Genomic DNA, 25,777 nt, shown 5'->3' with positions numbered 1-25,777 from the left:
TAGGTTGACACATGTCCATAGTATACTAAAGTTTTTGTTGTATTAGATTGGCTAGCTAGCTAGATAGATAGATAGATAGTAGATAGATGATGATGCTGATAATAATAATAACAATAACAATAATAACAATAATAATAATAACAGTATGATAATAGTAGTAATAATAATAATAATAATAATAATAATAATAATAATAATAATAATAATAATATAATAATAATAATAATGATGATGATGATAGTGATGGTGATGGTGATGGTGATAAAATAATAATAATAATAATAATAATAATAATATCTGTATTGATATACTCTGTGATTTCTGTGAGGAAGAAGAAAAATGCTAAAGCCACTTATTTGGCTCCTAATCGAATTTGGGAGAGAGCACTGATTGCACATGAATGCCACGAAACGAATTTGGGAAGGAGATTGATTGCCCATGAATGTATTGGGCTGAGCCGCAATGGACTATGGCCCATGATGTTTTGTGGAAACTATATGTTTTTTTGTAAAGTAGTTTCATATTGCTTCACAATAAGGGAAACGCATTAACCATGTATAAGAAAATAAAAATTTAAATAAAAAAGCACATGCAATCTCACTATTCATATTCCAACCTGAAATGTCAGTTTTAGTCAACACAAGAGTATGTTTCGTTTATATGGTGAACCATGACAAATCCTTCGGGCAGTACTATATAATAGGGGAAGTTTATTTGGTCGTCTTTAAGAGATCGGTTTCAATATATTTCAATAATTAGATCAACCTGTTATGATGAGATTAATAATAGGCAAATCGATCCCAGTGGTCACGAGAGATCATAATCTGTCTCAAAATGACCGTAAAATTTTTGAAAATATCAATACAAATATATAAAAATGGAAAAATATAATGGGAAAGCATCACGATTCTCGCAAGATATTGGATGTAAAATCAAAGAATAGGATGCCCTTTACATCACTATTGGGGGTGGTGGTCCCTTCGTTATCGTTGCGACCGATTCCCATTAGTAATCCAAAAAAGGAAAAGAAATCATGATTACATGATCCTAGAGTTCGTTCAATTTTGTCCCACAACAAAGCACTTTGACTTATATTACAAATTTACAATCGCATACCCCTCTTATTTGCTAAATCAATAGTCTAATATTTCCCTAGTAGTAACATATCCTTCACCTTATTAAATTGACACGGATTAAAGTAAAATATGAGGACTGAATCAAACCATATATGTACTTTGCTAGAACAGGGAAAAAAAAACAAAGATATTGTTGATAATAAAATCAATAAATAATGAATAATTGTGTCATTGATTGTATATATACTTACAGGTGGTCAATCTTTAGAATCATCATTCAACCGTATATTCGTTTATACTGAAATTGACTAAAGAGGAAGAATTGTCGTGCTAAATTAAGCCAGGAAAGAAGTATAACAAAAAAGTAAATTGAGGTTTTTACGGGAACAATAGAAAAAATGTATAATGCTCTACACATCATTAGTATCTGCGTAATTAAAAATGATGAAGTTACAAAGAAAGAATATATATATACAAGTGAATATATATAGTAAAACAAGATTTTGTGGGAGAGTCATAGAAAGACAACGAATCAATGAAGAAATGCCAATATAAATCTACTACCCCGTGATTATGCACCAATTAGGCGTTGGATTTGGTCTATTGTGCTTCCAAGATACATTGCGCCCAAGAGCTTCATTTTTCTTTTTCCCTTTTATAACGGCCGAATTTAACGATGCTTTTTGAATAGTTTCTGAAGATAGGTGATAAAACTGAAAATTTTCGCAAATATCACCTGTTTTTTATGCAATTTATTTATTTTGGAGTACTAAAACCCATGCGGAAGATTACACACATTGTTTGGAAAATGATTGAGAATATATCAAGAGTGGATCTAGTATGGCACACTAATAGTGGCACCTAATTCTATCAATTAGATATTTTAACATGAAGTCTTGGCTATTCATGATTTACATATTTCACCCCTTAAATTGTAGTCCTTCAACTATTCATTTAGCGGTTTTTGCCCACAATAATGTCTACTTGTCCCTCACTCATCCGACACATGACCCAATCACATCGTCACATGTAACATGATACAAAATGTAATCGAGTAATGGGCAAAACCTGACCCTCATTAATTGAATTAATACCGAACAGATAGTTTGAATTTTTACAAATTCGATTTGATCTTATTTATTCAAGCGGTTTATTCGGTTTTTCATTGGTTCATTCTCTTGCTTTCAATTTCGATCACCATGTTCAATCATCATCTAGCAATTGATACGAAGGTTTCAACATTTCCGATCATCAAATTGTTTCCGCAAAGAACCGGTTTTCGCATTTCGTTGTACCTAGTTGAAAATTTTGTCCATCGAAATTGAAACTTCAACTCACTCATTAATTTCGCGACGCTTTCAATGGGAAAACAATCCCATGCCAGACGTCCAGCCGTTGCGACGAGAAACTAGTTTTGATTATGATGGCTAGTTCCTATCGACATGTTTTGCTTCACTTCATCAAACTACGCCATGGCTCAAGGCTTCCCATAGTATTCTTGGAGAGTTCGTCGGAGGCTAGCCATGTTGATCTTTCTCATTTTTTTTCCCGGCCTCCGATCAATTTTTCATTTTGGCAACGATAATTTCCCTATGTTATTTCCTGATATTGAGGGATATTTTGTAATTTTTTTCTGGTAATTTTATATTTTTCAAGGATATTTTGTTCGTTAATTGAGTTAATTTTTTTTCTAAAACCGTTTTGTATTATTGGTTCGAACTAATTGTCTTGTCTGTTAGAGCTCATTTGTGCTATAAATAGTCTTAGGAATATAAATTCATTTAAGAGGGAAAACAAAAGTATCAGTGAAGGAGACCCCGATAAAAAACTAATAAGTTCATATATTTATATATTGGCATAAATCAATTCTATAATTCACTTAAGCAAATCTATTTAAAGGGATAACAACAGTAATTGTTAAAGACCTCGAGCAATAATGATTTTGGTCGATTGAATGACTTGCCAAGGCCGACCTTCATGTTACTATTCTTACTTATAGTATTGGTTGTTGATGAAAGCAGCAATGACGACGACCATTTGATAGAAATAAATATTTGGAATATAGCTAACTTTTATTTTGTTTATTTATATTGACACAAGCTAATTATAATATCTACCATAGCTCATTTGTTCTATAAATAGTCTTAAGGATAAAAAATTTTTAAGAGTAAAAATAAAAGCATCAACAAAGAGGAAATTAATGAAAAACTAATAAGTTCATATATTTATATATTGGCCTAAACAAATTCTATAATCTGCTTAAACAAATCTAACTACAGGAGTAACAATGAGTAATTGTTCAAGACTTCGAGCAATACTAATTTTGGTTGATTGAATTACTTGCCAAGGGCGGCCTTCATATTTTATTCTTGTTTATATTCTCAATTGTTAATGAATGTAGCAATGATGACGATCATCTAATAGAAACAAATATTTGTAACAAAATTAACTTTTATTTTGTTTCTTTATAATTGACTCAAGCTAACTGTCATGTCTGCCAGAGCTCATATGTGCTATAAATAGCCTTAAGAATATAAGTTTCTTTAGGAGAGAAAATAAAAGCATTAGTGGAGAAGACACTCATGAAAAACTAATAAGTTTGTATATTTATATATTGGCCTTGGCCAATTCTGTAATTCGCTTAAGCAAATCAAACTAAAAGGATAATAGCGAGTTATTTTACGATTAGAGGTAAATGGAGGTTAGAGGAATTGTGTTCTTTATATTCTTTTACCTATTTTCCTAAATTTAATTTACTTTTTTAATTCCATAATTTTGGGATAGTGATCCCTATAAAAGCTAACATTCCAAGTTTTAGAAAGTTAAATTAGGGAAGTTATTTTTTTCCCGATTTTTTTTCGAACAACTAAAAAGAAAAGGCATCTGTTTGTTCACCGGAAACTGCCATTGACGACGACGTTCATCATCTTTAAAATATTTCAACCTTGTCGTAACAATCTCATTTCCTTTTCACAATCTCATTGCCATTTCATAAATTTTCGTTCCACCATGCTATGTTCGTCCAATTGCAAAACAGTGGTTGTCTTTAGCACGTAGGAGCATGGTCGGACATAAATCGTTCATAAAACTTAATCATAAGTTAACTAAATTCATTCATTTGATTCACTTGATTATGTATTGTTTCATTCGGTTGTAATTCTACAAATGAAAACCTAAGTCTATCTTTCTATTCTCCGATGATAATGGCTGCCAGTACCGAACGATGCTGCTTTAGAGGAATAACTAAATATTTAAACTGAGTCTATGAATTAGACTGATAAATCTGAGCCAATTTAATTAAAAACGGTTTTGCGTTAAACTAATCTTCTTAAAAAACCGTTCGTTTCAAAAAAGACGGGTCAGGTTTGTCTTGGTGGTAGGAACAGTTAAAGGGTCAGGTAGTAATTATAACACGTGTCGGTATCTACATGCGACACATCATTCATACAACGTATTTGATTATTTTGAAATGTGACATGATCACATTGTAACAAGATTTAAAAAACTATGAGTTAAAATGTAAATTTTAGTATTTAAAAGATGAAAAAAGTATATGTCTCATGGCCATGGTTGAATTTTTAATATATCAAATACTAACACATACAATACAGTATGTTTCCAATCAGAGTTTGTTACGTAGAGTCAGAATATTTATTCTTTTACATTTGTTTGTTATTTAATTAAAAATTGCACATGTTATCTTAATGCGTTAGTCCTTTCTAATAACTTTCTTGCTTTTACTCTTTTGTTTCTACTCTCTCTTTGAAAAAGGTTAAGCACTTTTCATGGGAATATAAAAGAACATGAATAATGGTGAAATATGTAAAAGCCTATCGCATAACACCGATGGGATTCTTTGTGCTTGCAAATCATTACATTAACCTTTTTATGTGGATAATTTTTTTTCTATGTGCATAATTTGTTATTCAAAAATGTATAGATTTCAATTAATCTAAGTTTGAGTCAAATTGCCCTTAAGAGCAAGATACTTTTTGGTTATTATATGAAATGAGATGAGACAAGATAAAAATAAAAAAAAATAATATTTTCTCCCAAAAACTTATTGGGTCAATTAGGGGTGTTCGGGTTCGAGTATCCCGTTTTTTTTTCACGATATCCAGATCTTACCTTGTAAAGAGCATGTTTCAAGATTATGGAGCCGAATCCTATCCTATTGCCTCATGAACCCGAAACTTACCTGGAACCTGTATTATACCACAGGTTCCGAGTATTTTGTTGGAATGTATAAATTTTTTTGTCTCGCTAAGTAAAATCGAAAATGTCTCATTCATAATCACTAATCACATAAAACAGAATGTTGATATACATTTAGATTAATTCACAATACATCTACAACAAAGAGTAATATGTCTCATCAATCCATCCACAAAATTAAACATCCGTAATATGATCAGGCCTAATCGAGGACACACAAAGATCGTTGAACCAAAACTATCGATAATAAAGAATACGAAACTTCCACACAGAGAGGGACAAAGAGGGGAAGATGGTAAAGTAAAAGAGAAAAATATATTTATATAATTAGAGAAAATTATAATTGAATTCATATATCGATTCCTATTCGGAATAATCTATTTGTAAAAATCGGAATCAGAATTAATTTTTATTGATTCTTTATTTTAATACATGAATCTTATCTTATTTTTAATCCGAACTATTCGGATTCTATTATAACAGGTACGTTGCGACCGATTTTGAGTATATATAGGATCTATGTGCAGCAAAAAAAATAATAATAATCATTTTTCGTACGTCGGCGGCCACATTTTCCCCTTCTTTCCCTTCCATACGCTCCATCTTTGTTCTCTCCTTTCCTTCAACCTTCTCCGCTCTCTCTCTCTCTCTCTCTCTCTCCAGCCACTCTGCAGGTCTTGGTTACCGGAAGAACAGCAGCCATGTCTTTCCGAGGGGTAAGTGAAGCTTCTACCTCTGCTTGATTGCTTCCGTACCTTCTGAACCAGTAATTTGATCAATCGCCAGTTTCTTAGGTTGCTGTTGCAGTCTCAATTTCTGGTTTGATGCAACACTTGCCACTGCAAATTCCTTTGCTCATGCCTTGGACTGTAAACTCTTAATGCTACTCACTTCGATGTCCTCTGAACTGTGATTACTTCTTCTGGGTACTCTTGAAATCTCCACTCATCCCCGATTTCAGCATTAAAACCTCTCTGGGTATTTTGGGAAGTTGTCCCGTTCTTGCGATCGACCGGGAAAGGTCATCTAGAAAGTAGAAAGTTGGGATTTTGTTGCCCCGTTCTGATCTAATCGTTTTCCAGTCTGTCGAAGTCTTGTTTTGGTTCGATCGAGAATGAGTTCGGACTTGAGTGGAGCAATAACATTGATAGCGATCGCTTATATTGTCAGGCTAACGCTCAATCTGGGATGGGTGTGGCGGACCACTGCAAGAGCGCGTATCTGGAGCTGCAGAGGAAGAAGGTGCACCGCTACATAGTCTTCAAAATCGACGAGAAGAAGAAAGAGGTCGTGGTGGAGAAGACCGGGGGTCCCGCCGAGAGCTACGAGGACTTTACCTCCTCTTTGCCCGAGAACGACTGCCGATATGCTGTCTACGACTTTGATTTTGTTACCTCCGAGAACTGTAAGAAGAGCAAGATCTTCTTCATCGCATGGTTAGCATCATTCCCGCTAATCTCATGTTTTGCAATCTGCTGGAGCACTACCTGATAATCACTTACAACACCCAATAGTTTGTTTTTCTTATCCGGGTATTCTACGACAAAAGATTGCTGCTTAATGACATCTGTGGCATTGCTCACCTGAAATTATCTATTAATTATCAATATGTCCTTATTATTGTGAGATTTATTGTGACATATCTCGAGCAGCCAAGACTTTAGCCCATCTTAATATAGTTGTAGAGACTGTCATCATGGGGTCAACAGCTGCTCCACGACATTAACAAATGACCTTACTCTTGACCAAATCCTAGCCTTTCTCCATTTGTATATCATTTCCCCCCTCTCTTTTCCCTTGTTGGAAGTTGATTTGAGCTGGTCATGATTGAGGTATTACTGTTATTTGCTTGCTAATCTATTCTCGTAGGTCCTATGGATTTAATATTTCCAGGCATTTATTGATCAAAGAAGTTAATGTGTTCACTTGCTGGAAACCCATTATAAAGCACAAGAAATCTAGCTTCTTGGCCTCTCGCTTTTTGTTGTTTGTATGACAATTTCTCTGTTTAGCTTTTCCCGCTTTTAGTTCGTCTGATGTTGCTGCTGAGTTCATTTTTGTATCTTCCTTAGGTCCCCTGCCGTGTCTCGAATTCGAGCAAAAATGCTGTATGCAACATCAAAGGACCGTTTCAGGAGGGAGCTCGAGGGGATCCACTACGAGATCCAGGCAACTGACCCTACTGAGATGGACCTCGAAGTGCTCCAAGACCGTGCGCACTAGAAATGCACTTTGTGAAAGACTAAACTTGTGCTGATCAAGTGTAGTATCTCTGTCTCTCTCTCTCTATCCCTCTAGTTGAAGAAAAAAGATATGCTCTACATATCTCCGTAAATAATTGACCCACCTGCGAAGGCTGACTACGGTTCTTCCTGCTGAGAATGCCCTGGGTTTCAGGGAATATCAGCCCTTCCTGTGATGATGCTTCTCAGGTGGAATTCGATATGGCTTATTGTTGCTGAGTGATGAGAACTCACATTGTATGTTATAAATGTTATGAAATGGTGTTCCATCTATAGTGACTTTTAGTTTTTGATATAGGTTTTCTCTTAGATTCATTTTTGGGCAATTTGACTGACTAGGATGCCTTGCATCTTCTGTGGCACGACATTCTGTGGGATCATTGTCTTTGGCTCTAGGCATTTGTGGGCATTAGTTTAGCTGTTGTTTTCACATATCAAGTGAAAATGGGTCTTGCAAAAGATTATTTTTGCAATAATCAGTTGTAGTTATTGATGGCTATGCCTCCCATGCAATTGATGGAGCGGATTAGTGATTGCCGGTATCATTTCGCTTTTCTTTTGGATCCATCTCATGATAGAATTTCCCAGAGTCTTGGCCTATGCCACCTGTTGCATGCTATGATGTCCACTGATCGAATGGTCAACGTCTTAGATCATGTCTATGCAACTTCAGCTACTGCAGTTATGTCTCGTATCATATTTTTGCCTTGGGTCAAGTCCAGGATGGGGTTAGTTTGACGTGCCAATTTATAAGGTATACCATTCTCCATTTGCTTTTTGTTAATTAAATGTTGCTAGCTGAACGTGCAAGGTATACATACTATTCTCCATTTGCTTTGTGATAGTTAAATATTACTAGTTGAACATGGTTGGTTCAAGCAACGGACTGTCTTCCTTGCAAGTCTTTATACATTTTCATGCCTCGGTAGTCCATGAGAAGTTCAACTTCTCATTAGAGCCGATGACTGTCAGTGAGAGCCCAACTGGAAGTTCCTTACTGTTCCTGAATTGATCTCAAAGCACCTTAATAATTCTGCAGATGCTTGTCGATTTCTAATTTGCAAGTAGTGGTTGAGCTAGGGCACAGAACGCCTGCTCCCTTGTTGAAGAACTGCTATTTCCGTATTAGTCATCTTGGACATTGCATTTGAAAATTATGATTACTATGAGGCCTCCTTTTCTAGACTGATGATGAGGAATCGGTATGGAGTGCATCACCATGCTCTATACTGTCAAAATATATCGTGGCATCAACGCAGATCGACTAGACACGAGGTTCCTCAAAGCTCCTTTTTCTAAGAAAGATCAGTATTTGTTATTGTTGACACCTGATTTCAAAATTTTCAAAAGTTTGTAGTAATTAAGACTCGATTACTGAATTTGAATAAAAAGCCCATTGTGATATTGGAACCAATTGTTCTGTCCAGCCCTCCTTGTGAAACTATATAAGAGCCATGAAAGGGCCAATACGGTTTGAATGCCATTGGACACGTTATTTATTACCAAAAAAAATAAAAAAGAATCGCAGCACAAGGAACTCATTGCACGCTTGTTTTCTCTCCAATGCGCTTGTAAAACAAGTCCATCAACAAATTAAATACCATCTGGAGGTGATGCCGATCTCTTCCATTTTCAAGACAGTTTTGTATTGTGTTAAGGAGGTCACATTCTATCCATTGTATTGTATTGTATATGATGCAGATTACACCTTCCCCAAATCTGAACTCGAATCCCGCTAGTTCCAACTTTGAGTAGGTTAGCTCACCAATGGATAAAATTCTCCCAATCGCGAATTTCCTGAATTCAAAAGACTTGAACATGAGGAGAGTGAATTTTCTCCATTCATAATACTCGAATTTGAAACTTAATTAAGAGAACATGTATCGAACCACTTGACACAACCCACGTTAGTAATTTTTTTTATTTAAATATAAAATAGTATTTCAATTGATCACCAATTTGACTACTTTTTATTTGTAAAGCTAGAAGTGTCATTTTTTTTTCTTCGTTGAAGCGCAAGGTTACGCCAGCATATTGAGTGAAGAAACCTCACTTGGGTATTGACTTGACTGTGACCAAGGTATGCTTTTAATGAACTTTGAACACAGCACTGCAAGTACGTCACTAAAAAAATTATCGAGGCTATTTAAGGTCTATTATATTGTGATCATGGTTTTTTAATTAAAAATATTAAAAATTCAAGTGAAGTTTAGCTGAAGAAATGTTAGATTTTATACTTGATATTAATTCCTATAATTTTTTAGAAACTCTTAATTAAGATATCATAATTTCTACCATTTGTAAGTTTGTGGTTATGTCAATTGTAGTAGAGTTAGTTATCATTAAAACACTTTTTCTCCACGGTCAGCTTGTGCTTCTGGATCTTCTCCATAGCTTGGGTAATTCTTGTTCATCGTCATGTGCCCAAGCCGTGAAGAATAGAGAACAAAAAAGAACAGTTCATTTGAGTGCTTGGACGAGCTCATGATCACCACATGGATTTATTTCTATGAAGTGAAGAAAGCATGTTTACATGATACGACACTTTTATCTGACTAGAAGTCTTTCTTGTTTACATTGATAAAGGAAAGATGCTACCAATCAAGGAATTTCCTTTCAACCAATATCAGAATAAACGAATACGGAAGGAAGTCCCTTTATATATTGGGCAAAAAGTTCAGTTTTCTGATGCAATATCTTTGTTTTTGAGTCAGGCATAAACAAGTTTGCCCAGCTTTTTCGAATAACCAGAGTTATCAGAGTAAGTTACTCTAAGCTGTTGTTACATTGCCTTGGGCCAAGAATATTTGCAGGGCTACGTACCTGACCGCAGGCTCTGCAGACAAAATTCTCTCTACCTGATATCTTCTTCTTAAATATCTGGTTCGATAAAGAAACAGAGATGAAGATCAGAGCCAACACGAAAACCTCATCCATGACTGGAGATTGTTGATTTGAAAGCTACTTCTACCATAAATATGAAAAAGGAGTAGCTGAAGAATTGAAGACGAGTTATTTCTTCAAATTCATTCCATCACCCAATACATTTACTTACTTTGCTTTCACTTTGGGCAGAAAATAATTCTTGACAACCGGAGCTTCCTCCTGCCAAACAAACTTCAGTTTAACCTTAATTCTGATCACCCCATGAATAACAAATAATCATCAAAAATTCACTTACATCCATTTTGCCCGCGAAATGTTCTCCATAGAATTGTAAGCCTTGTCAGGCTGAGTTGAACTGGTAATTTGCTTGAAGGCCTCTTGTTATGCTCTACGTTCTCGGAACCAAAGCCTAAATGTGGGCCCACAAGCCCACCTTCCTTCCGCGCAGGTCCAGCCTTCTTCTTCTTTGTTAACTCCATCTTTTCATCTAAAAGACACATAGGGAAAATCAGCCAAATGTTAGAAAACAAAGAAAGAGATCAGAAGCACATCACGTGAAAGATACAGTCCATGCTTCAAGTTAAACCAGAATTCCCACTAAAGTTACCACGACAAATTTACTAAGCTTCATTTAAAACAAATTATCATCTACAAATTCCAAATATGCTTAAAACTTGTTTGACATCAGCATCACACTGATGTGACAAAAAATAATCTTAAACCAACATATATTGCGAGTACCAAGTTTGCCATGGTTCAAAGGTGCAACTGGATATACAGAAGTACAAAGATCATTTGGAGATCATAAATATAACTGTACCAAATCCATGGAAAATAACACAGATCTAAAGTTAGAACCATCTAGTTCACTAATGGGTAGCAAGAACTGGCTCATCGAATGGCTTCATTTGTACATCCATTTAGCCGCAAGGAGGTCCATCCAGCGGTCTGTTTCACGGACCCACTGGCCGGTAACCTTATTTCAAAACCACAAGAAGTAAGAACATTGGAGATTACCATCCATTAGCATCTTGCATAGCTCAGCTGCTTCAGCAGCCTTGTCCTCAATCCTTCTCCTGAGCCTAAGTTTGGGATAGATATCTCCTTATCTTAATTCTCTTCACACCCTCAAATCGGTCATGCTAGGGTTCCTTAATCAATGCTTCACCTTCGCATTCCTCTGCATCAAGCAAGTTCTCCAGATCGCCAGCGAAAGAGTCCAATTCACTATTTGACTCAGAGTCATTGGCACCTTCCTCAATGGCTGTGAGAGACTGAACTTGCCGGTCCCAAATCTCCTGGCATCTTTCCCTTGTCTGCTGCTGAAGCTGAACAAATGACATTCTTTGGCCTCGTGCATATTTGTTGATGGTCGTTGGGTCAACCTTGACCCCAGAGACTGCTTGTTCACTGGAAGTTCGCGTATCATTGTGATTCGATGCCACCTTGTCCGTTTTGCGATTATTTCATCAGAAACATTGAACTTTTGCAAGACCTGTTAAGTGGAAAGAAGCTATGAGGACAGAAGTATGACAGACAATTATCCAAGAGATTGAGGAAAAAAACACAAATAAGCAAAATAAACAAAAAATCACTTACTACAAGAGAATCTGTGGAAATAAGGTTAAATTTCCTATTGCACTAATCTATGTATGATTTAAATTTTGATCTTAAACCTTAGAAGATCTAAGGCCCATGACATGACTTCAGTATCTTCCGAATTCTTATTCAACCCAAACCCACAAGTTTTCAACCCGACAATCCTCCAGAACCATATTCATAAGATAGTATGGAGCATTTCAAACATAAGGACCTTTCTCTAGGGAGAGTCAAAGAAATTGTGGCAATACCTCCCCCGCAGCTTCCATGCTCAGTCTACGTAGATCAGCATCTGTGCCAATAACTGCGGTGCTCTTAACTGTAGCTTTTTTCTGTCATTGCATTAGAAACTGGTGCCTTGGAAGTACTACGAACATAGCTAGAGCCAAGGCCCCAACCTGAAGGGTCACCGATACCGGAAATTTTCAAGCGCTCGAGATTTTCTTTTACCTAAGGGAAAAGCACAACCTTAACATCAGGTCATTGATCATGTAATGTTATATCCAAGACCTCCAGTAATATTCGAATGCTACACCAAATTGTTCCAGGAACAACTACCCTCAAACATACAGACGCATAATGATGCAAAACAAAATCAATGCTTTACTTCATCCAAAGGAACAAAAAAAAAAAAAGTAATGAAAGATTTAAAAACCAAAATGCCATTGACGCACAAATCATAAAATATCAAATGGATGAAATTACATCATCTGCCGAGGAGCAAGCAATCTTCTGCACGCAGTCTCAAGGGAAATAATCTTCTTCTCCTGAATTTTCAAAAGTTGGCGATAGATTTTCATGAAAATGGATAATACTAGCTTTACATGCATTGCTTCTGGTTCTACAATTTTCGATTATCACGTCTGGGATTATCAAGAATACATGGAAGAAATGCTTGGTATTGCACTTCAAAAGAGACTCTACAGGTGGCCAAAATATGTGTGTGTGTATGTATATACATATGTATATGAGACTCTTCAGGGTAACTTCTCTTTTCAACTGCACTTCAACACTTCCTTTCACTTCTTTTTCCTCATTATTTGAAGGAAAGAAAGGCGGGGGGAGGGAATTAATAAAGAAGGACAACGAATACAGTTCTTCCGGTTTCTCACCAGACAGACCAATCTTATAAAAGTAAAACAAGAAGTCACCTGGTTTGTGCAGGCAACAAAATCGGTACTTAAGGTCCAAGGAGTGATCTGCCGTTCCCTCTCACCATGTGACGCAGCAGCTAAAGCTATTGCCTCATTTGGAAGCTGACTCATCGCTGACGCAATGCCAGTGGGATTCATCAGTCTTGTGATTCCTAAATGCTTCAGTCTGTAAAGGCCTGCTTGCATACTTTCATAGGCACAAACCCATAGATGGAAGAGAGCCAATAAACAAATAAACCATGAGATAAACACAACGAACCTCACTCTCTAAACTGACTTGACTGCTCCGAAGATAATGAGTACTGGCAAATCAAATGATAAAATAACTCAAATCTTCCGTGCATGAGTTGCTCAAGGGATGAACTTTGGCTCATAGTGCATAGGACACATACTTTCTCTGGTGGCACGTGTTTCCTCAATACTTCTTCCGATGGGATGTTGACATTTGATCTCAACTTCCAGATCCATTGTCCAGTGGGTCCCCTCTGTCACATATCATATAATATACACATACATGCATAAGGAAATGCTTTTACTAAAGCAGAGGATCGTATAAGCAACCAGGAAAGCGAAAGCAAACTTTAAAGGTAAATAACATTTGTCCGCAGGTCAGCTATTAATCCAAACAAAGGCAATAATGCACTGTTCTTCATCAGCAAAAATGGAAGAATACCATAAGATCTGCAAATCCATTCTTTTTCAACCTATTCCGGTGAAAGGCTTCAGAGAGATGCGGGAAATGTGAAACTAACTCATCCGCAAGAATGCATGGAGTCAAGTTGTGCTTTTTCAGAGCACGGAACTCACTGAACATATGCACCACAACCTTGTTTAGGAGATAATATCGAAGTTCCTTACTCCCAGGGGACATAACTTCCATCAGAGGCTCCTGGAATTTTTCTCGGGGGAAAGGAAAAAGGAGGATACAATCGACCGTAATTGAATCAAACTTCAGCAAAAAGATGCATCTAGAAAGACTATAGCCAAGAACAAACCTGCTGGCCAACCACATTGATATTGTCAATGCGCCTTATCGAAAGCTTTTGTTTTGCTGAACGAATGAAAAGATAGTCTGTCGAGGACACCTTATGAGGAAACACTGGCGATCTGAACATGTTAGTTTCAAGGGATGATTGAGTTGAACCAGGTATTATCTCTCCAAGAAAAGGGGATTTATCAGCAGGATCAAGTGCTAGAAGAGACCCTCTTCTGTTTTCGTTGGGCAATAGATTGCTAGTTTGATCATTTGGGGCTGTTTTCTGATAGTACGGGCAAAATCTTTGCAACCATCCCAATGTTGCTCAACAGCAAGGGCCTTTCCTCACAATACCTGCAATTCCATTTTATTGAAGCTTGTTAATTGATTACAACTGGAATAGCAAGGTTCAAGCAGTACATGGAAAAGCAACCACTAATAATTTATAGAGATGTCAACTATCATCAAGTAGAACATTCTAGCACATGGTGGGAACAAAGAAGGAATAGAATCGTTAAAACTTAACTTTCAAGTCACTTACTCCATTAGAAAGATATTACCATCTTTCATAGAGAGCTCTAATTTCTTCTTAAATGCGCCAGGAGGACGCAATGATTTGTTCTCACTAGGAATATTTCTGCCGTGGGTAACAAATGGATTTTTGTACATACTACATGTAATAAGGAATTTAGTTGCACATTTTGGGCCAAAAGAGACTTGTCATCCTCAAGTTCCTTTCCTCGATAGAAAATCTTCCCCGGGTGAGGTGGCTTGAAATCTTCGAGACAAGGAACAGCATGAAGCTTTTGGAATATGAAGAATGACGTTTGATATTTAATAGAAAGTCAAATTATGTTTACCTAGCTTCTTTGAAGCTTTCGCCTCCATAAAAGAGATCGTTTCTTCAGTGTCAACATGAAGTTTACTTCCTTTGCCTCCAAAACTCTTCGCTACGATTGTTTTTGGGCCGACAGATAAACAGCGGGCCAATTGTCTGGCCAAGTCATACATGTTGGCATGTATAATAGGTATTTAAGCACATATTTGCCGTGGGGATTCTGTAATTTTTAATTACACATTTGTACATACTTGTACATGTATATACATATCCGTGACAACCACCCACTAGGGTAAACAATTGGACTTTGAGAATAAAAGTGTTCGAAACCAATAGGAGCCCAAGAGGATACCGAAAGGGTGAGTTATTAGATTACAAGTTATTAGTTCTTTGGTTCAAAGACCAATTCAAGTTTGAATCCTTATGAGGTTGGTATCTTGTCCCCTTAGGTGATCGTGGCTCACCAGTCAATAAACGATGTAGTGGCAACTCCAATCATAACGGGTCTCAAGTAACACAGACTCACAAAAATTCCAAGTAGGGGCAGAGGTGTAAAAACCATGCATGCGCGACAGCTTGGCAAAATAATTTTTTTATTTTTTATTTTCTGGAAATATAAGTAGATGAATGCCCATTTCTCGACTTAACTAGCGAATATTAAAAGCATTGAGGGGAATATAAGTTGCTGAATGAGACCAAAATAGAGTGTGTATATATATAAACAAAGCACAAATCGAATTCTCACGCCGTCACATCATCAAAAAATAAAAAATCTTGCTCTTTCACTTTGCTACGTTATCACTTATGAATTAAGGAAACAGTTATATTTATCATAAATTATGCAGTAAAATACACAGATTATATGCATATAGCTCAATAGAATTACATGTATATATATGCATTGCAAGATTATATATATAATCTTTGTATGTGACGTTATATATATATATATATATTATATATGTGGTTTGCATTTATATGAATATATAGATGCTATTTAAATTGTATGAAAATATAAGTAGATTATATATGTTATCAATATATATATATATATATAAGCAAATAATTCGTCTCTTTCGCGCAGCCACCTCCCAAAGTTGAAACGTAAGAAGTCACATCATCAAATTACAGTTTCTTGCCAAGGCACATCAATCCATCTCGCAAAGTCACGTCATTCTTTTAATATGTAAATATTATATATGGTGAAAAAATTTGATATTCAATGAAATATATAATGAAATCTATGTATTGTTAACTTTTGATGACATAAAATTTGAATTGTTGAAATAAACATATGCTTTTGATACAATGGAACAACAAAACGTAATAAAATTATTTTATTAATATTCTTTTGATGGTATATATAACCGGCCAAATTATCACATTTCTTATTAAGAGGGAAAAAAATATTTCATTATTAGCTTTATTAGGAAGGCAATGAAAGTTTTTTTTTAATTATAGAAATGGGGCAATAAAACGACAACCACAACATATTAGTAACATTCTTTTGATAGTATACATAACAAGCCAACCAACTTTCTTATATATATTTGATTTAGGGTAAACTACAAAAAAAAACTCAAATTTTGTAAAATGTCTCAATTTTGTCCTAAATTTTGTTTTGTAACAAAAAAAACCATAAGTTTTCTAAAATGTCTAAAAAATGACATCCGTTATAATTTCCGTCAATTTTTGCTGCTGATGGTGGGTCCCTTTAACAGTCCACGTAGGTTACACGTAGGTTAGTGGGTTCCTTTAACAGTCCAAGTAGGTCACACGTAGGCAAAAATTGACGGAAGTTATAACGGAGGTCATTTTTGAGACATTTTAGAAAACTTATGGTTTTTGTTGTTACAAAACAAAATTTAGGACAAAACTGAGACATTTTACAAAACTTGGGTTTTTTTTGTAATTTTCCCTTTGATTTATATGAAATATATAATAGAAATTAAAGATAACACATAATCTTGCATTATAAGAATACATATATGTTTTTTTTGGTGTGAATCCCGGTACTTAGAAGCTCAATTGAGCTCTGACTAATACAGTCGAGCAGGGTCGGCCCACTAAAGGGTAAAGCTCTCCCAGCATGAATTTTCTACATTCACAATGACATGAACCTGATACCTTACTTAAGCAAAACAAACGTCGAACCGTTTGAACCAACCCACGTTGGTAAATACATATATGTTTTGATACGATGAAATATGTATTGTAATTTTTATTTTGGCAGGTATATATAATATATATAGTTGTTTGATATATTATAGGAACATATACATATATAGTTGAAGATATATATTATACATATAAAGTTGCATTATATATTGGAGTTCTACATATAGACGTCGTTTACACGGAACTTTTATCATTATATTTCATTTGCAAAGACGTATTGGTGTCCTTGCGGACTTTATATGAATATTGAGTTGCATACTCATCCACTACCAACATCAATCGATCTATGTCAATTTGATCTTTTCAAAAAGAATTCATTAGGTTTTCTCTTCGCTTACTGTATTACGATTTTCTACTTGGAGAAATTTATTTTCTACGGTTGACATATTTGCTCGCATATTTTCAGACACTTCATCTTTTCACCCATTTGTATAAGAATTTTTTATTTTTTTATCGAAATATTTGCTCACATATTTTTATTCAATTCTATTCTTTTCAAGCATGTTTCAATTTTTTTAATGAGATTTTAATTCGTTCATATATTTATAACATTTTTCTCGATCAAATAATTAACAGATTCTTTGTTCATTCCCATTCAACTAGTTGTTACCAAAAACCACTCTTAGATCACAGCCACCCGTGTTTCCAGACGGGGAAAGATAAGATCTAGATCACAAAACAAAAAACATCATTCTATGGCATCATCATAAGCAGTCCTCAATTATTTCATGACTAGTTTGCTTGCCTCTCTCACTAGTTATGCATAGAAACAACAATCTGGAGCAGCAGTACTGTCCTCCCCATCAACGACCGGAATCTAACCCCAAGAGCACTCCTAGTGGACAGAGGCCATGTGGCAGATCAAGTCAATGACATTATTGTTGTAGCCCCTTTCATGGTCATACCAAGAGACAAGCTCCACAAAGTTCTCGCTCAAAGCAATTCCAGCCTTGGCATCAAAGATGCTTGACCTGTTGTCACCTTTGAAACTGTAGAATGAGAAGCTCAAAAGTTTATTTTGATTAAACTCTGGTAACATGTACATATAGCTAAATGAAATGGGAAAATAGGAAAGTCTTCTAAGATATCTAAATGTCTATTATACATGAATCGAATTAGGCTAGCTAAGATTATATACAAACTAGTTCCACTAATCTTGGCAACACAATATATTCCCGTAATACTCCCCCTCAAGTTGGAGCATGAGGATCTCGAATGCCCAACTTGCTCAAGAGAAAGCGGAACCGGTCTCGCCCTAAAGCTTTTGTGAAGATATCTGCAAGCTGCAGCCTTGTCGAAATGTGTGAGATTTTGATCACGTAAGACCGAATATGTTCACGAACGAAGTGACAATCTATCTCTATGTGCTTCGTTCGCTCGTGAAATACTGGATTAGTTGCAATATGTAAAGCAGTCTGATTATCGTAAAATAGTCGAGTAGGCACAGAATAATTGATCCCAAGAGAATTAAGTAAGCTTCGGAGCCATAAAACTTCGCTAACTGCCCCTGCCATAGCTTGAAATTCCGCTTCAGCCGAAGAGCAAGACACTGTTGATTGCTTCTTTATCTTCTAGGAAATGGGACACGCTCCTAATGTTACAAAATATCTCGTGATTGAACGACGTGTCATAGGACAACTAGCCCAGTCTGAATCACAATATACTTTGAGTTCCAATGAGCTCGGTCGAAGAAAAATTCCTTGCCCTGGCGATTGTTTCAAATAACGAAGTACCCGCATTGCGGCATCCCAGTGGTCTTGACGTGGATCCTGCATGAATTGAGACAAGATATGTACCGGGTAACAGAGTTTTCGGTCGTGTAATCGTCAGATAAATCAGACGACCAACTAGTCGTCGATACCTACTGGGATCATTAAGAAGAGTTCCTAAATCCGCTGTCAACCGATGATGTTTTCCATTGGAAATGTAGATGGTCGTGCACCAAGCATCTCGCATTCCTTGAGTATCTCGAGTACATACTTCCTCTGATTAAGAAATAACCCGGACTCCATTTTGGCCACCTCAATCCCAAGAAAATATCTCGCCGGTCCTAAATCTTTTATGCGAAAACACTGATCAAGATATCGCTTGAAACATGTATATTGCTCTCGATTATTCCCAACCACAAGAATATCATCAACATAAACTAAGGCCGCAAGGAAGACGTTGCCACCATTAAATATGAAATGTGAATGATCCGCTCTCAACTGCCAAAACCCATAGTGTCGCATGGAATCTGCAAGTTTGGCATACCAATTGCGTGAAGCTTGCCTCAATCCGTAAAGTGACTCCTTGAGACGACAAACCACACCCGGCTTCTGAGAAGAATATCCAGGTGATAGGTGCATGTAAACTTCCTCGTCAAGATCCTCATGCAAAATTACATTATTAACATCCATCTGGTGTATCTCCCACCCCTTTGCCACAGCCACAGCTAGAAGACACCTTACCTTGACTAATTTTGCCACCGGTGCGAATGTCTCATTAAAATCAACTCCCTCCACCTGAGTGAATCCCTTCGCAACAAGTTGCGCCATGTATCTCTCTATGCTCCCATCTGCTCGTCGTTTAATTTTGTAGACCCACTTGCAATCAATCAGTCGTTTTCCCATAGGCAAATGTTCAATGGTCCACGTCCCATTGGACTCCAGTGCTGTAATCTCTTCCGCTATAGCTTGCCTCCATCGTGAATTGGCTACTGCATCATGATAAGAAGAAGGCTCTACCTCTATATCCAAAGCACTTACATACGCAAGATATTTGTTAGAGGCACCAGAATAAGACAAATATTGCTCTATAGAATGTCTCGTACTTGAGGATTTCGATAGAGTAGATGAGTTGGGGGGGTGTATAAGGCAGTGTGAATATGCACTTCAAAATCTTTCAAATACTTCAGTGCAGATTTATGTCGATAGAACGCCGTAATACTCGTTCACCATTCTCCATCTCAATATGAGCCGCCTCAGGCTCAACCTCGTCCACTGTGTCCTGTTCGTCAGAAAAATCCTCTCTCAATTCATTGTTAAATTCTGTCTGGTATAGTCCTCCACCCATTTCCTCTTGATTATCCACCGAACTGTTAAATCTCAACTCCCCCTGACTCCTTGCCTGATGAATAGGCCTCTCAGTATCAAAAAATCGAATGTGACCCATATCTCTCTTGCCCGAATCACCCATCTGCTCAGAAAATGGAAACTCCCTCTCGCAAAACCGTACATCTCGAGACACAAATATTTCATTTTTCTCGAGGTCGTAAACTCTCCAAGCCTTTTACCGTAGGGATAACCAACGAATATACAGCGACGTGATTGAGGCTTGAATTTATCCTTGTCCCTCGGCCTGTCATGAGCATAGCACAAGCACCCAAACACCCTCAAATTTGAACAATTCGGCGGCCTGTCAAATAATACCTCATGTGGACTTTTACCTCCCAAAATTGGTGTGGGAGTTATGTTAATCAGATACGCCGCTGTCGTAACACATACTCCCAAAAATTCAGTTGGAAGCCCTACTTGAAACATTAAGGCCCGCGCTACATTCAATATGTGCATGTGCTTCCGTTCAACACGTTCATTTTGTTGAGGCGTGTCTATACAAAAGGTTTGGTGGATGATTCCTTCAATGGAAAAATAATTCTGCAAATCCTGAGAAACAAACTCCTTTCCATTGTCACTTCGCACTATTTTTACTATGCGATTAAACTGATTTCTCACCAATTTGCAAAAGTTGGTGAGATGGCGCTGCGTTTCTGATTTTTCCCGCATCAAATATAACCATACTGCTCGACTATAATCATCAATAATTGTCAAAAAATAACGAGCCCCAGAAATAGATGTCACCTTATAAGGCCCCCACAAATCACAGTGAATTAATTGAAACGGCAAAACAGCTTTATTCATACTTAAATCAAAACTTGATCGAGTTTGCTTAGCCCGAAGGCAAACATCACACTCTTTATTTATAGCTGCATTTGATTCCAAACTAGTACCATTGAACTTAATCCGTCGTGATGGACGTCTGAGTCGCATGTGCCACAAATCATCTGTCTCGTCACTGATGACTCTATTAGCCTGCTTCTAAATAGCCACCCCCTTAGAGCTCACCCACTTCAATCGTCTTCCTCGTGGTGTGGTCCTATATCAAGCAAAATTCTATGTAAAATATTACACAACAATCCAAATCCTTAGATAATTGGGATGAGGAAATGATGTTGCAATTGAATTCCGAGACCAATAAAACATCTGAGAGAACAAGAAAACCTATATAAACGCGTCCACTTTTGCAAGCATCAAAAGCTCTTCCATTCGGTATATGGATCTTCGGCTTCTTGGCAGGCACTTGTGTCTCAACAAGGAAATCTGCACGCCCGGTCATATGTCTAGAAGCTTCACTATCAATTATCCAGTCATGCTCATAATTCAGCGAAATGAAATTTTTACCGATATTAGGGGGCATGTTGTCATCATTGGGATCGAGGAAATCAAGCAACTTCTGAAATGCCGACTCTAAAAGGCGTGATAGTCTGTTCAGCTCGGTGCTCGACTGTCCGATCTGGGCCTGATGGCCTTGTAGGCCTCCATGTCTGTGTTGTCCGCTACTGGGTTACCCCAATTGGGCCTGATGGGCCTGCAATCCATTAAATTGACCCATCCCATTATACTGGCCCGTATGACCCAGCCCATTATATTGGCTCGAACTTTGGTCCGGCCCGTGCTGTCCTCCTGCCTTCCCTGTTCCTCATTCTCTTTTTCCCGAAGCCAACTATTCCCTGTTCCTCTTCCTCTTCCACTTGACAGCTTCGATTCTAAATTCGCCGAATAACCGTGCAGTAAACAGCACGAGCTCTTGATGTGACCCACGCGGCCACAATGGAAGCAAGTTTTGCTCGTCACTCCCGAGCCTTTTCCCCTCCTTGACCACCGTAAGTTTGCCCGCTGCCGCTCCCCTGTTTTGCCGTTATTTTGCTCAAGAATACTGCTCCATCTAGTGCAACATTTTCGTGAGATTGAGCCACGATATTCTGCCTTTCCTCGTGCAGAATCAAGGCATAAACCTTATTCAGGGGATGAGTCGGCTCGTGACTGAGGATATTGGACCTCACAGTCGCGAATTCAGACCCTAGACCCATCAGAAATTGGTGGGTCTTTTCCCTTTGTCTTTGCGCTGCGTATAATCTGATGGCAGAGCATGTGCATGTCAGTATCTCCAGATAATTGTCCAATTCGTCTTGAGTCGTGAATAATATTTTGTCACGGACATCCCTTCTTGCTTCAAATTGCCGATTTATGCTTTCAATTGATAAATTCTTGCTTCGTTTCCCTGCGAATATCATTCCCACAGGTCTTCCCATAATGCCCGAGCCACTGTTGCATAGGCCACATTGGATTAAAGATCTGATTCTAGTGTGTTGAATATCCAGGAAATTACCAAAGACATCCCATTTTGCCCGGTTTGGATCACCCTCCGGTGGCCTTGGCACCGTGCCATCAATCATCCCAATCTTATTCTTCGCCGTCAATGCAGTGAGCATAGCCCTCGACCAGGTGAGATAATTCGTCATTTAGCTTGTAATTGATCAAGCTTACACCTGTGTAATCTGATGGGTTGACGTTATAAACAGAAAATAAATCATGTTCAACACCTTTTCCTGACATCTCTACACCCTTGCCTTCTCCACAACCTTAAAGCAGATTAGGTTTCACGGTCCCAATCCTGCTTTGATACCATGTGAAACTATTGAATAAGAAGCTCAAAAGCTTATTTTGATTAAACTCTGGTAACATGTACATATAGCTGAATGAAATGGGAAAATAGGAAAGTCTTTTAAGATATCTAATTGCCTGTTATACATTAATCGAATTAGGCTAGCTAAGATTATATACAAACTAGTTCCACTAATCTTGGCAACACAATATATTCCCGTAATATCACCCACAAAGTCAGTTGAAACCGGCCATCCTCGGTGTAACCAAGAATTCCCTTCAGTTTTCCCTCAGATTCCTCCTTGATGGCAGCTTTGATCTCATCGTAGGTGGCTTCTTTCTCAAGTCTGACAGTAAGGTCTACCACTGAAACATCAAGGGTGGGAGCACGGAAAGCCATCACAGTCAACTTTCCATTGAGTGACGACAATACTTTCCCGACAACCTCGGCAGCTCCTGGTGCTGCTAGGAATGTTGTTGAATGAGGCAGCTCTGCCGCCTCTCCAATCCTTCATTGATGGTCCATCAAACAGTTCTCTGTGTGGTTATGATGGAGTGGGTAGTGGCCATGAGACCTTCCACGATACCAAACCTATCATGAATAACCTTTACAAGGGGAGCAATGCAGTTGGTTGTGCAGCAAGCATTGGATACAATGTGAAGGTCAGACTCGTGTTCCTTCTCATTGACACCCACAACAAACATAGGAGCATCCTTACTCGGGGCATAAATGACAACCTTCTTGGCGCCATCCTTCAAGTGGTGCCAAATTAGAGCCTAATTAGCATGCCACTACCGATTAATCCTGTGAGGAGCACTAATATTAAGCAAAATAAGCTACATATTAACACGATTAAGCCAATCCTATTGTATTTACACAAAGTTAACTAAACAATCCAATCCTAAATCATCCTATTACCATGATTTTAGACATACGAATAACTATCCGAAATTAGCCTAGGAAGCACGAAAAAACATTAAATGTTTGGTTTTCTCCTAGATTACAAGTAGAGATTACAGAAGGAGAGGGATAGTTTGATCACTACCCGAACTAGAAAGTTTAGATAATAGCCGACCAACATGTGTTAAGTCGGGATTTACCTTTTTTTCGACAAAAGTTTGGGAAATAAGCGCCAAATGGGTCACTGAACTTTCGATTAAGTGATCTCCTTACTAATTTGGCTAGAATCTTGGTTAATTATGTGAATTTTGGGTCATTCTTAACTGAGGCTCCAACACATGGACAGCCAAAAAGGTCCATTCTTCAGCAAATGACCCTCTATTTTTTGCAAATGGGAGTCGGGACCATTTTATAAATAATAAAACATCTGAGGTAAAGTAAAAAAGAATTTCAAAAATTGAGAGCTTCGGATGACACCAACTGGCCATCCAAATGGGGATGGCCCGGACACCCCACCCCCCTAGCGCAGTTAGGAACGACTCCTTCATATGGAGGCAGGCCGTCCTAAAATTCCCAATTTTTAGCAATCTAGTTCAACTTCTTCGAACTGAACTAGTTTCATCGGAAATAATAGCGTGTTTGCCCTCAAACTTGTTAGAAACTTCATTTTCATCATTTTTGGGATTTAAAAGAACATTTGAATGGAGAAAATTTATCTAAAAATATCATCATGTTCAGAAAATAATTTTGGACTGAAAAACACCCAAGGAAGAATATATCTCCCTATGTGAGAATATCAATTTCTCCGTCTTGAACACTTTTCTTACTGAAAAGAAAAGAGTCTTTTCTCGTAAAATATATGAATAATTGGGTTTAGAACTAGGGGTGAAAGTAAACAACACAAGAACCGAGTCAACCCAATGTAATCCGAAAAACCATTGTGAAATTTAGGCGGGTCAAACCCCTCTGAGTGGTTCTTTGGTCAGCAACCGAACCGACCCAACAAACCCGATGGGAACCCGAATCGACCCAAATTTTGAAAAAAAAAAACAGAGAGAGCATTCGTCGGTGTGTAGCTGTTCATTCACTCCTCACTCAAATTCACCTCGCCCTGTGCTCCTCCGCCTCTGTCTCTACCTCCCTCCGATCTGCTCTTCCGCCGCTGCCTCCCCCTCCGCCTCCGACGAGAATGCAAGCCTCCAGGGCTTTACGTCCCTCTGCTCTGCTGTCACACATAAACCCGAAACGAAACCCTCACGGCCTCCTCCGCTTCCCTCTACTCTGCTTGTAGTCTCGGACGCAGACCAAACCCTAATCGCCGTGATTGAAATTGAGGGAAGTTGTATTTTTTTTCATTTGGTGAATTCAATCCTAAGATTGGGAATCCTCCAGATGTACTTGGTGAATGAAATTTTCTGCGTTGATTTCATATGCCAAGGGACAAATCATTGGTTTCTTTTTTTAGAACGTTGTTGGATGCGATGGAAAGAGTACTCTAGGGTGAAGCTGCTCTTGTGTTCATTGATGGATCGGGTTTATTGGGGACCCGATCCAAATTACCCGAACCACGGGCGGCTGGGTTTCATAGCTAGTTTTGTTTGTTTTAGGTGGGGTACATCCCCAACCCGAAACTTGGTGCACCGATCCGAATTCAAAAAACCTGAACCAACCAAACTACTTTCACCCCAATTAGGTACTTAGCAAAAACAATGTAATTTAATAATTCAAAACTGTTGCCCATGAGTATTTGCAACATATATTCTCAGGAAATGAGTATTATAATAAGATTATAATATCAATGCTAAATAAAAAGGATAAAAATAATGATAGATTATTTCGTTCATACATTTAATATGTTTGAAAATACAAAAAATCATTATATAGAATGGAATGATATTTAGATAAATATTTTTTATGAGACAATTCTACTAAATAATGAAAATTAAAAGAGTCACAAGCAAATTTGAACTCTTCTTTCGTCAATGTCTTCACTTTATTTCTTCTGAGAT

The 25,777-nt window shown here is 37.5% G+C and overlaps 2 protein-coding genes, 1 long non-coding RNA gene and 1 pseudogene across 3 annotated transcripts; 1 reads left to right on the top strand and 3 right to left on the bottom strand.

Moving 5' to 3' along the window:
* The first annotated feature begins 5,837 nt into the window (after positions 1-5,837).
* On the top strand, positions 5,838-8,027 carry LOC116209454 (actin-depolymerizing factor-like). Its single transcript, XM_031543100.1, has 3 exons — positions 5,838-6,007; positions 6,462-6,727; positions 7,364-8,027. Exons 1-3 carry the CDS (start codon positions 5,993-5,995, stop codon positions 7,512-7,514), a joined length of 432 nt encoding a protein of 143 aa, XP_031398960.1. The 5' UTR covers positions 5,838-5,992; the 3' UTR covers positions 7,515-8,027.
* Positions 8,028-10,193: 2,166 nt separating this feature from the next.
* On the bottom strand, positions 10,194-11,911 carry LOC116209245. Its single transcript, XR_004157180.1, has 4 exons — positions 11,438-11,911; positions 10,716-10,907; positions 10,590-10,639; positions 10,194-10,414 (listed from the first exon to the last, which is right to left on the bottom strand). It is a non-coding gene; the product is annotated as an uncharacterized LOC116209245 (long non-coding RNA).
* Positions 11,912-12,276: 365 nt separating this feature from the next.
* LOC116209276 (transcription initiation factor TFIID subunit 1-like) lies at positions 12,277-14,491 on the bottom strand. Its single transcript, XM_031542871.1, has 2 exons — positions 13,171-14,491; positions 12,277-12,469 (listed from the first exon to the last, which is right to left on the bottom strand). The coding sequence occupies exons 1-2, from the start codon at positions 13,357-13,359 to the stop codon at positions 12,335-12,337; spliced, it is 324 nt and encodes a 107-aa protein (XP_031398731.1). The 5' UTR covers positions 13,360-14,491; the 3' UTR covers positions 12,277-12,334.
* A 3,509-nt stretch (positions 14,492-18,000) lies between these two features.
* On the bottom strand, positions 18,001-23,587 carry LOC116208841 (annotated as a pseudogene).
* Positions 23,588-25,777: the final 2,190 nt, after the last annotated feature.

The sequence above is a fragment of the Punica granatum genome, chromosome 5 (genome assembly GCF_007655135.1).
Source record: "Punica granatum isolate Tunisia-2019 chromosome 5, ASM765513v2, whole genome shotgun sequence".
NCBI lineage: Eukaryota > Viridiplantae > Streptophyta > Magnoliopsida > Myrtales > Lythraceae > Punica > Punica granatum.
The sequence above is the reverse complement of the archived record's forward strand: the minus strand, read 5'-3'. Positions and strand labels throughout refer to the sequence as shown.

Bases quoted from the DNA above. Each gene is read 5' to 3' on its own strand.
- LOC116209454 (XM_031543100.1), top strand. The intron at 6,728-7,363 runs GTTAGCATCATT...TATCTTCCTTAG, and splicing joins AAGATCTTCTTCATCGCATG to GTCCCCTGCCGTGTCTCGAA.
- LOC116209276 (XM_031542871.1), bottom strand. From the start codon at position 13,359: ATGCAAGCAGGCCTTTACAGACTGAAGCATTTAGGAATCACAAGACTG. The intron at 12,470-13,170 runs GTGACTTCTTGT...CTTTTCCCTTAG, and splicing joins TTGTTGCCTGCACAAACCAG to GTAAAAGAAAATCTCGAGCG.